Here is an 11,421-nt window from a genome sequence, read left to right as displayed (position 1 = left end):
CCCCCCCCCCCCCCCCACCTTCCTAGCCCTGGGCACACAGGAGATCCTCCACGGGCCCCCGGCTCCTTCCCTGCCCACACTGGCTGGCCCTCCAGATGCCGAGGGGGCCTGCCGGCTCTCTCCTGGAGGGTCACCGCGTTCCTGTACTTCCCTTGAAGGCAGACTGAGTCCCACCTCTCACCCTCTGGCAGGTGCATGTGTGTTGCTGAGTTTCACAGCACGGAGGAAGTTAGCATAATCCCTGCTCAGAGGGAGACACACTCAGCATTCCTAATTCTGGAACACGCCAGGCATGATGCACAAAGATAAAAGTCGAGACTGTGCGGGCCAGTCATCCCACAGTGCTCAAGAAGTCAGGCACACCAGTTAATGAAAATGCAGTCAACCAGCTCCAGGTCCAAGCCTTTGTTCCTGGATGAAAGAGGACCAATTCCTCCTTGGAGATTCTCCCTCCCCTCTGCCTGCCATCAGGGGCGAAGGCCTGGGAGGGAGTGCCACCTACTGGTATGAGAAGGAAAAGCCCAAACGACAGCTTACAGGCATTTTTTTTTAACAAAGTAAAGTGCATGAGGTCAACGAACAAATCAACAAACATTCATGGAGACTCTCCTGTGTACACACCACTGTGCAGAGCCCCGTTCCTGGTGAGGCTACAGACACACTTGCATAAGCAGCAGGTGAAGTCTCCAACGGCAGAAGGCAGCAAGACTGCGTTGAGGAACCCGGCTGGGAACCAGGAGCCTCAAAGGCGTGTCGTGGTCGACGCCTACATGTCCTGGACCTGTTTCTTCATGTGTAAAATGAAAATGCTCAGCTGACTTATCTGAGGTTCCTTCTAGATCCTTAATGACATAACCTTATTAACTGTAAAGATCGTGCAGCAGAAAAGGCCTAGGATATTTGCTTTCCCCCCGTGGAGACCGTCAGGACTACGACCCAGCTGCCATCCCTCTGTCCCGGCTCCAGGACCCGCCTCCCTGTGGATGGAAACAGGCAAGATTCTTATGAACTTGAAGATGGTCAGTTTCCAGTTTCTAAAAAGAGCACGTTGTGCTGCAGAGATGTCCTTATTTCTGTAGCTCACACCTGGACGTGCCACCCAACGGCCCAGGACATTCCCCACAATCTCTGAGAATGGGAGGCTGGAACCCCAGTGCTGCAAACAAGAGAAACGTCTGAAACTAGAGACTGGGCCACGGGAAGGTGAGTTATCTGTGGATAAATATGGCCATGCCACTGAATTACAGCAGACAGGAACTGTGCTGATGGCTTGGGACCCACTGAATTTTGGGAAACCTTATGAGGGAATGATCGCCTCGTAGAAGCAAGCTGAGAGTTTCCAGCCGGGAACAGGGACAGTGAGGACTCAAGAGAAGGGAGCTGGGGAGAATGAGGCTCTCTCCCCCCTCCTTTGCTGTTCTGAGCAAGACATCCCACAGCAGGTGGGGCTCAGGGCCAAATGAGCCACAAACTCCAAGCCTATCCCAAGGAATCTGCACGCACCCCGTTCTGGTTAAACTGGATCTCCACTGTCCCAAGCAGGCCCACTGTAATAACCCCAGGTTTACTTGTCCAACAGGCAAAGCTACCTTTTGTGCCAAGGGCCTCCTCTTGTTCCCTGGAACCTGCTGGGCAGAGGGACTGCAAGGTTTCCTGGGACCCAAACAGAGGTCCAATAATGCACTTGAAGTTTCTCTTTGGAGTTCCACAGACTTGAGTGGAAATAGCCAGTGGCCAAAGGAGCACTGTTCCCGGAGCCAGACCTGAGCCCTCACCACACTCCAGCTCCTACCTAGCTCTGTGACCTGAGTGCATGCCTGGAGGTGAGGCTAGCCTGTTCTGCTAGCCCACTTCCCCATCTCCCTGTCCCCCAAGTTCCCCAGACACCCACCTCTGTCTGCAGCAGCCTGTCACTGGGGCAAGGACCAGCCCTCTCTTTAACTTGATTTTGGCCACATATAAAGTGGTAATAGTGTTGCTGATTTCTCTTAGCTCCCAAAATGTGAAAATGAGAGCACTTTCTGGAAGCAGAAGAGCTATCCATACTCCTGTGGTTCCTTCCCAGAACAGACCCTCAATACTGGCTTCTCTCCCAAACTTGAAAACAAAGGAAGAGACACAATCATAAAGATAAAACAGAACTCTATAAACTCTGGAAGTTAGCAAGTGAAAGAAATTCCAAACTGGGGAGCCCTGGACTCTCAGAGGAGCTGTGACCGGGCATGGGGAGAAGTCCTCCAGAAAGCTAAGAGAAATCCAATGCATGAGTGTAAACTTTCCCTAGGTAGAGGACTTTTTTTTTTTTGCAATCCCTCCACCCCAAATCACACATGCACTCATACAACTTCTGTTCCCACAGGAACCTCTCCATTACAAGGAAATCGCAGGAGAGAAGTAGCTGGGTCTCTTACCGGCAGGGGCTGCCCTCGTAATAGATGGCCTTGCTGCCTGATGCCAGCAATCGCCGTGGGCATCCCCCTGCCCTGCCTGCCCCCCGCGGTCCTCCCTCACTGCTGGGATTACCAGACTGGGAGAGGCGCAAACCCACAACGTCTGGGCTGGTCACCTGCCACTCCCCACTGGGGAACTGGTTCCTCAGGCTTCCCACCCCGAGGCAGCTTTCTGTACTGAGCTGGGTGTCACGGGCTGTGAGTCCCCTGTTGTACCCTGGGCTTGCTGGGAATGCATTTTAAGATGTAAGAAAAGCTATTTTTATTTTATCACTACCATGATTATTGCTGCAAAGGAAGACAAACCCAGGGTAAGTAAGCAGCCCTGGGACTGGATCCCTGACAAGCATTTGAGTGAATAAAAAGGGAGCTGACAGCTGATAACAATCCTGGTGTAGATCAGAAAGATCCACACTCGCTCTCCCTCATTAGGGTCCAGCTTGTTTCCTTCCTTTTTTTTTTTTTTTTTTTTTTAATTTCAAGTATTACCTGTGTTCCTTTTTCTTATTCAATGCATTTCTTCACCCAAGATCATTTCAAACGATTTAATCTTGACTCCAGTTTCAGGTCCGAGAGGCTCACCTTCATTTCCTTCTCTCTCCTTTCAGGGACAGAACTGCAGCTCTCTGAAAATCTACTCTCCTCCTGGGGGCCTGCTAAAAGACCTTCATCTTCTGATTACCCACACACAGCTCTGGAAGCAGTCCAGCCCGGAGTCAGGCCTTCTGGATCGTACCTCGACTCGGTTTCGGGCTGGCTGCATGCCAGAGCCGCTCACCCCTCCTGGGCCTCAGTTTCCCTATCTGCAGAACCAGGGGCTAGAAGACCTGGAAATCACGGCACTAAGTCTGCAGGGTCATTCTGTGACGTTCTTGCTGACAACATCATGTTGCATTCCCAGAGACACCTACTGACGTTTTCCAGATGTCTTTGAGGTTTTCAAAAATTCTATACAAATGCTTAGTGACTGATCGACATTTGGTTGAGGTGAGAGAGAAAGGTAGCCGGGGACAAGGCCAGCTCCACTCTGACAAGTACCCACGGGGGCACACAGAGGGGCACACAGAGGCAAAGACGTTAATAATGGCGGTCAGTGTTCTAAGTGCATTACACAGACCAACTCACCTGCTCTCTCCATCACCCTGCGTGAGGTGCACGGCTGTGACTGTCCCCAGTTCAGAGGAGGAAACTGAGGCACTGAACAGTTATAAAGGAGTTACTAAATAGCTAGTAAGTGAGCGGAGTCCAGAGTGCACATTCGCAAGCGTTCCACCACACTGCCCCGGGGTCTCATCCAGGCCCTGTTCCCTCCCCCCGTCACACTCTGTTGCCTTAACCTGGGGAGCTCATCCGAAAGGAGGGACTAGAGGTGGTTGGTTAACTAAAATCCAGGGAGAGCTCATGTTAGCCAATATGGCCGTGGTCAAATTCTCCCAGCCAAGCTCTGGGGTGTCTAGCTTGGCTTCCAGCTCTTAAATGCTAGGCATGGGGGCCCACCAGCTGGGTTGGCACAGCTGGTATTAGAGCAGAGAGTGGCAGCTGGCCCCTCCCATGACTTCATTGGGCTCCTCTGGTGCCGGCTCCCCCGCCCAGGGAGATTAGCCACTCTCACCTGTTTTCCCTGCCCCTCCTGTCAACACTCCCGGGTGGGGGGAGGGGGTCCCTTTCCAAATGCCTGTCAGAGGACCTACGTTCTGGAGGCTCCAGCTGTGTTACTAGAGTCTTGCAGAAGCTAACGAGTGGTTTCCTAGGGACATGCGATTCACTGAGTCATCTGCCTCCTGTAATAAGTCAGCCCTGATGCTGAGCACATGGTCAGTGTCTGAGGAGCACACATCACGCATCAGCTCAGGTAAGACCCCTTCCCATCGCCCCCTCCAGGCAGAGTTACTGGGAGGGGGCCCTTACCTGTTTGTCTGGCAGACCCCGTGATAGGCCTCGATGGCGTCTTCCTGATCTACGTGCTTCTCGCTGTTAGGCCAACTTGTTCTGGCATTAATGTTTGGCTCCTAGAAGGTCCCAGATTAAAGTTAAACCCTGGCCACATAAACACCTGTCATGAATCAACTTTATAGACTTTATATACAGAGGCATAAAAACAAGCTTTTGTGGGGGGGCGGGGGAACGGACCTGTGTGGCTCAGTTGGTTAAGAGTCTGACTCTTGATCTCAGGGTCTTGAGTTCAAGCCCCATGTTGGGTTCCATGCTGGGCATGGGGACTACCTAAAAACAAACAACCTTTCTTCCTCCCCACCCCCTCACCCCGGCTCCCCACAAGCTTTTGGGGAAAAAACAAAGGCCCAGGATGACCTCAGATAATAGAAGTTAAACCCAAGCAGGAATGTGACTTTCAAAGGCACTGAATGACAAGGCCTGTATGTGAAAGGCCCTTAGTGTGGAGTGGTGGTTGGGGGGGGGGGGGTAGGTGACAGTGACAGTGTCTCTGAAGGTGACAGCATCCCAAATCCCAAAGGACAGGGTGAAAATCTGTCTCAGTGTTGATCCTCCACACTCATAACTACCTATGTATCCCCCATGTCATCCCTGGGCCATGCCCAGAGTGACCCGGGTGGCCTCTGTCCCCTCCCTCCCACTGCCCAGTCTGTCCCAGAAGGTGAAAATATTAGGAACAAACACTAAGCCGGACTTGCCACCTGGGGAGGGCTGAGAGGAAACACTTTCTCTACCTCAGAATCAAAGTAAACAGCAAGGGGCAAAACATGAGGTGAAAAACAAGACCGAGGGGCCCGCTCAGGCCATGGCCCTTGCTTCTAATTCTGTGCCTTGTTCTTTTTGATACACGTTCATATTGAGTAACTTCAGAAGATTCCAGAAACTTCCAGCAAAGTCTGCCATGAAAGATCATGCTGAAAGGGCAAGTATCTTGTCTTTAGGGGAGAGACCCCAGAGGAGGAGAGTCCACTCTTTTAGCTTTAAAGTTTTCATCGGTCAAGATATGTAAGAAAACCCCACATCTATTACCTAGTGTCACTCCCTCCCTCACAAGCCCGGCCGGGGGCTGCCATATTGTTACCGTGCTCTTGCCGGCGAGTCGGCGCTGGTCAGCACTGACGATCTGAGTCCTCAGGATGAGCACCTCCTCCTTGCGGACCTCAAGCTCCTCATTGGCCAGCTTGAGCTGGTTCAGCAGCAGGCTGTAGCTGTCTGGGGAGCTGTGCGTGGAGTTGTTCTGTGTGGCTTGGTCGGCCACGGCTTTCCTCAGCTCGTTCAGGTCGTTTTTCAGCTTCTTGTTCTCGGACTCTAGCTCTTGCCTCTGGAAGACAGCCCAAGCAACACACTCCATTTCTCCCTGGACCTAGGGTCCTCTCCCCATGTGGCCTTCCCCCTCCCCCTTCCTTAATCAACCTGCCTTGGCTCCCACCAAGGGAAGAGCAACCTTCTCATTTTAATAATAACACACACCACAAACATTCTGACTGGCAAAGATCAGTAAGTAGTTAAAACTGGATTTGAAAAGAAAAACAAAACAAAACAAAACAAAACTGGATTTGAACCCACAGCTTTTAACCCTGGACTTCCTAGAAACTTAATACATGAAATGTACTTTGTGACTTTCTGAGACAGCATATGGACTGCAGGATTTCCTAAACTTATTTCTCTAGAGATCACTGCCCCCCCCCCCTTCTGAGGAGCAGCACGTGGACTACAGTTTTGGAGTATACTAGGCACACCCTTGTGGTTTTGCTCACATAGAAAGCCACCAACTGTCAACTTTAGAATGTATTTTAAGTTTTCTGGGTATAATATTTAACTTGGTGTTTGACAAAATCAGACCATATAAAGTTTGATCATCATACAGATAATGCTTTTAGGGCCTTGCAATGTATGGGATTCAAAATTTCCCAACCCCAAGCCCCACCCCCAAAGAGTGGATAAGTGGGGACTGGTTGCAGATTTATTACAAAAGCCACAGGACCACAGAATTAGGACCATATAAACAAACAATCTTCATTTTCTGAATGAGGACACCGAGGATGGAGCAGAGAAGGCTCACAATGAATTCAGAGGCTCTGCCAGGACTAGCACCAAGGATTCCCGATGCCTGGTCCAGGGAGTCCCGCCTTCCAGTCCCACCACAGTACATCAGGCCTCCTTGAGCAATGCTCTGCAGGTGTGATGGGTCCCAAGGACCTTTCCACGCCCTCTCACCCCCACGGAGGGCACGTCTAAGCCTGGAGCCTAGTACCCAAATGGTGTGCGTCTGCCCCTTCACACATTAGAGAAAGATCGGGACCATTTCTAAAATTCTGTTAGGGGGAATTCAGAGCTTCAGCGAAAATCACTACTCATCAGAGGGGGGTCCTCCCACAGTCGCCTGATCTCCCCCACATACTTGCGGGCAGGTTTTTCAAATCCAGTTTGGTAAGGATCGGGTTAGAAAAGACAGCTGAGTAGCCAGGTGTGTAGACCCATCATCTGCTTAGATCTTTGTCTGCTCAGCAAAGTCTACACTCCGGGAGCGCAGAGAACACCTCCTGCCCTCCATGCCCTCCGAAAGCAGGGGCCCGCTGGATACGGGCTGACAAAAAGCCCCACCTTCATCACTTCCTTCAAGGTCTGGATCTGTTAAGTGGGAACATCGCAGCCGGCCTCCCCCATTGGTCTCCCGCAAACCCAGGGGTCCCCAGCGCCAGCCTCTGGGACAAGGTGCACAGGTTAAGCCAGGTCTCAGCAGAGCCAATGAAGGGAAAACCAGGTCTTGTCACCTCAGAACCGCGGCCTACCAGAGCAGAGTGGTCGAGGAGCTTGGAGAGTTTGGGACAAGTATTTATTGAGCCCTGTGTGAGCCCGGCTGCAGGCTGGCGGGGAGATACGGCCCACAGAAACAGAGCGGGGCACCTTCCTCAGGAGGCAGCTGAATGCAGAGGGAGCTTCTGAGCCGAACTGAAGATGGGAGTCCTGGAGGCAGTGCTTTGAGTGGTTAATGGAAACCCCGAGAGGACGTGTGAAATCAGACAGACACAGCAGGCCTGGGCTGAGAATTTGCATTTCTAGCATGTCTGCCGTGATGCCGGTCAAGGAGACCCACTGGGCTAGACCATCTTACCGGTTCTAATACAGCCTAACAAGTTCACTTGCTCGGGACGGCAGTTCAAGAATGGCGTGCGGAAGGCCGCCATCTATCACACCCACGCCCCTCCCACGAGGTTTTGAAGCTTTTAAATATCCCATGAGACAAAGAGTCTAACCAATAATTCAGAAAGGAAACCCTCACAAAACACCCACTTCTGTGGCTCCCGTTGTTCCAAAAGCCATGGGCACGATTCTGGGCTGCTCTCCTGGGGCAATGTAGCTGTTACCAGAGTTATCCGTGGTCCCATGAGTGGGGCCAGACTGACCCCAGCAGAATGGATAAATTCCCAATTCCCGAGTCTCTGGGAGTGGGAGCGGCAGAGTGGGAATGCTCCGATGCCCCTTTTCTATACACACCCTCCCGGCCCCAGGGCCTAGTCCCCCATCACCGTAGTCAACACAGGCCTGCTTGCCCTGGGACCTGAGGCTTTCCGCCCTCTGTCCTCGCCAGCTCTCACTGGGCCAGCCCTGGGTGTGCGGGGACATCCCTCCACGCAGGTCTAGATCATTTTTCAAAGTGAATTCATCCCACTGGTCACATATTACTTTAACTGGAACCGTATCAAGCAGGTAAAGACGTATGTGGCATAACAAATACGTATTTGGTGATGGCCCTAGTTCCTGGCACAGAGCTCCTAAAACTCTTGTGACTCCTAGTGATAGAGGTGAGAGGAACATCTTTCATGACATTTGGTCTCAGTGCCCGATTCCTGACTCAGGGGTGCTAAAACCCTTGGCATTTCCTGACGGGGTGAGGCGGGTGTCTGCCGTAAGTCATAACAAGCCCCTTTCGGCCCCAGGGAGTTTGTGCTAATGAGGATGGGGGCCAGCTCCAGGGAACCAGCGCTGAGATTAGAGCACTAGAGCTTACAGCCCCATCCACCAAAACCCCCAAAAGGAGAGGAGGAGGGCTGGAGATCGAGCTAAACATCGATGGCCGATGATTTATCCCTGGTGCCTGTGTAACGGACCCCATAAAACCTTAAGCGAGGGCTTCGAAGGGCTTCAGTTTGGTGAGCACAGGGAGGTGGGGGAGGGCGTGCACCTGGAGAGGACATACAAGCTCTGTGCCCCTTCCCACACGCCTCGCGTCGCTTCCATTTGGCTGTTGCTGAGTTGTGTCCTTTATAACGAACCAAAAAATGAAACGCCCTCCTGAGTTCTGTGGGCTGTCCTGACATATGCTCAAACTTGGGGAGGGGGTTATGGGAACCCCCGATTTGTAGGCAAGCTGGATAGAAGTGTGGGTCACCTGGGGACCCATAAATGTGGTCGGCATTGGAAGTGGGGGCCGTTTTGTGGGACTAACGAGTGGGGACAGTGCTAACTCTGGGGGAGTTAAAGCCAAAATTGAACTAAGTCGGAGGACATCTCGTTGATGTTTGCTCGGAGCGTAGATTACAGCTCCGTGTAGTAAGTACACATTTTCCTCCATTTCAGAGATGAAGAAACTCAAGGGGATCTGGTGTACTGATGGCTCCACTTGTGAACAGACTCCTCATGCTCCACTGGGGGAGAGTTCGAGGCCCTCGTCTGCCGACAAGCTTACCTTCAGACTGTTGTAGGCTAGGTCTGCATCCTGGTCCAAGTCGAGGTCATTCTTTGCTTGTTCCACCTGCACAGATGAGGAGACAGCAGGTGAGCCCGGACTACACGCAGCTGTTCCACAGGAGTATTTCCACCCACGGTCCCCGTGCTTGTTTGCACAAGTGCCCACACCCTCAGCTCTGTATGTCCACTTCCTTCCCACCTCCAAAACTCAGTTCACAAGTCCAGGCCACCAGGAAGCTCTCCACGAACGACCCCTCCTGCTGGCCCTCACCGCCGCCCCCCCCCGCCATGACTTAATTCACATGATCCTTTAGGCATATAGATATGTAGACACTGTGTTACAGCTTGAATTATGTCCCCCCAAAAGACAGACTGAAGTCCTAATTCATGGTACCTGTGAACATAGCCTAATTTAAAATGGGGTCTTTGCAGATAAAATCAAATCAAGATGAGGTCATTAGGATGGGCCCTAAAGGTGTCCTTACAGGAAGAGAAATCTCAAACACACACACACACACACACACACACACACACACACACATGCACGCACACAGGGAGGAATGCCACGTGAAGACAGAGGCAGAGACTGGAGTCCTATGGCGCCAAGTCACGGAACTGGAGCTGAGGAATACCAAGGGTTTCCAGCAACACCAGATGCTCAGAGAGAGAGAGGGGGGGGCATGGAACAGATTCTCCCCCAAAGCCTACAAGAGCATGGCTCTGTTGAAACCTTCATTTTTGACTTCTGGCCTCCAGAACTATGAGAGAAGAATTTCTGTCGTTTTGAGCCACCCAGTCTGTGGGACTTGGTTCCAGCAGCGGAGGAAACCAGCACCATAACACTTCATGTACTTATTAAGAAGGTTATCTATAATTATGTTCTTATTAATGAGATTAAGGAGTTACTTTTAGGTGTTTAGGGATGTGTGTGCACACATGTGTTCTGTTTTTCCAACTGCTCTCTTCATGTCACCCTATAGAAGGGAGTCCGGCAGCTGCCCCCCTACAATGCTCTATAAATGCTGTCTGACATTAAGCTCTGAAGGATGTGGACAGCAACAACTGTAATGCTAGCCCATTAGGACTCAATGTACCAATGACTCCTAGGATTATTTGGCAGCTATTGGACTTGAATTGTCAATGAGAAGGGGCAGGAACGCCTTTATAAATGGGATGCTCGGGGTGATTTCAAGCAGTGGGTGACCGTTCTTGAATAAGATAGGTTTCGGAGCTAAAACCTGACAGTGCTTCATTAGATTATCTACGTATTAGCAGCCCTGGGCCCAAGGTAAGGCCACCACCTGCCATGTATGGATTAGATGAGCCCAGGCAGAGAGCTGAGCACTTCCTGTAGACTCTCCCAGATCGGGGGCTGCTGCATTGACCACACAGTTCCCTCCCCCCAGCAGCCTGGGAAAGCTGCTGTCCAGGGTACCAGTCTCCACCTTGCCTCCTACGCCAGCAGTGGTCTGGGCCCGCTCTTCACCAGCTGCCCTGCCGAGAGGCCCGCATTCGAGCTCTGTGGAGCGTGGATGTGCCGTCTGGCCACGGATCACTATGGAGTGCATTTGGTTCTGGGAACACAGAGATCACCTACAGTCTGGGGGGCTGTATGAAGGTGGATTGGCAGTTATGTTTCTAAGTGGGCAGCCAGGTGGGATCACCCTGGTGGCAAAGGTACTGTGCCAGGCCTGGGGAAGGGGAGCTAGATGGATGGGAAGTCCAATACAGGGACACGCTGGCTGTCACAGAGGCCCCCTCCTCAGGGCAGGCTATCACTCCCATGTGACAGACGTCTCTGTCCCTCCTCCTCCACAGCATGGTCTCTCTCTATAGCTGACACCCCGGGGCATGTCTCTCCAGAGGAAAGATCCGGGTGGCTCAGTATCCCTCCTGTAACCAAGGGCAGATCCAAGAGCATGACCTCTGCAAGTTCAGGTTCAGGGTGCTGTACATTCCGTAGCTTCCACCCCCTGCCCCACTCCTGCCTTTCTTACTACACTGTCAAAAACAAGACCCTTCTCCTCAAAGGGAGATCCTCAACATACATTCAGGGCTAGGGGGCAAGCCTATGTTCTAACTCTCGTTCAGTGATTGCTTTTCAAGAAAGGGATTTTTTTTTTTAATTTGGTATCAGACAAAGAAAAATCCTAAAGCCAAGATTTCAAAATTATTCAGCAATTCTGTGGTGGGGAACCCGGAGAGTGAACATCCAGGGATAGCTGGGTGGGCTGGAGACTTTGATGTCAGGGACGGTCTGATGTCATCAGGTGGCTTTTCATACATTTGACTCATGCTGCCTGTCAGGGCAGCTTCTCTTCTAATG

The 11,421-nt window shown here is 51.8% G+C and overlaps 1 protein-coding gene across 1 annotated transcript in view; it reads right to left on the bottom strand.

Moving 5' to 3' along the window:
• MYO5B (myosin VB) overlaps nt 1-11,421 on the bottom strand; it is a 118,704-nt gene that overhangs the window by 23,690 nt on the left and 83,593 nt on the right. Inside the window, exons 18-20 of the mRNA XM_040632520.1 lie at nt 9,094-9,159; nt 5,485-5,724; nt 4,359-4,459 (exon numbers count right to left, since the gene is read on the bottom strand). Of these exons, the coding sequence (XP_040488454.1) occupies nt 4,359-4,459; nt 5,485-5,724; nt 9,094-9,159 (407 nt within the window). The remainder of the gene's footprint in view (nt 1-4,358; nt 4,460-5,484; nt 5,725-9,093; nt 9,160-11,421) is intronic.

Source organism: Ursus maritimus, unplaced genomic scaffold (assembly GCF_017311325.1).
Source record: "Ursus maritimus isolate PB19 unplaced genomic scaffold, ASM1731132v1 scaffold_18, whole genome shotgun sequence".
NCBI lineage: Eukaryota > Metazoa > Chordata > Mammalia > Carnivora > Ursidae > Ursus > Ursus maritimus.
Note: the sequence above shows the minus strand (reverse complement) of the source record. Positions and strands in the feature narration are given on the sequence as shown.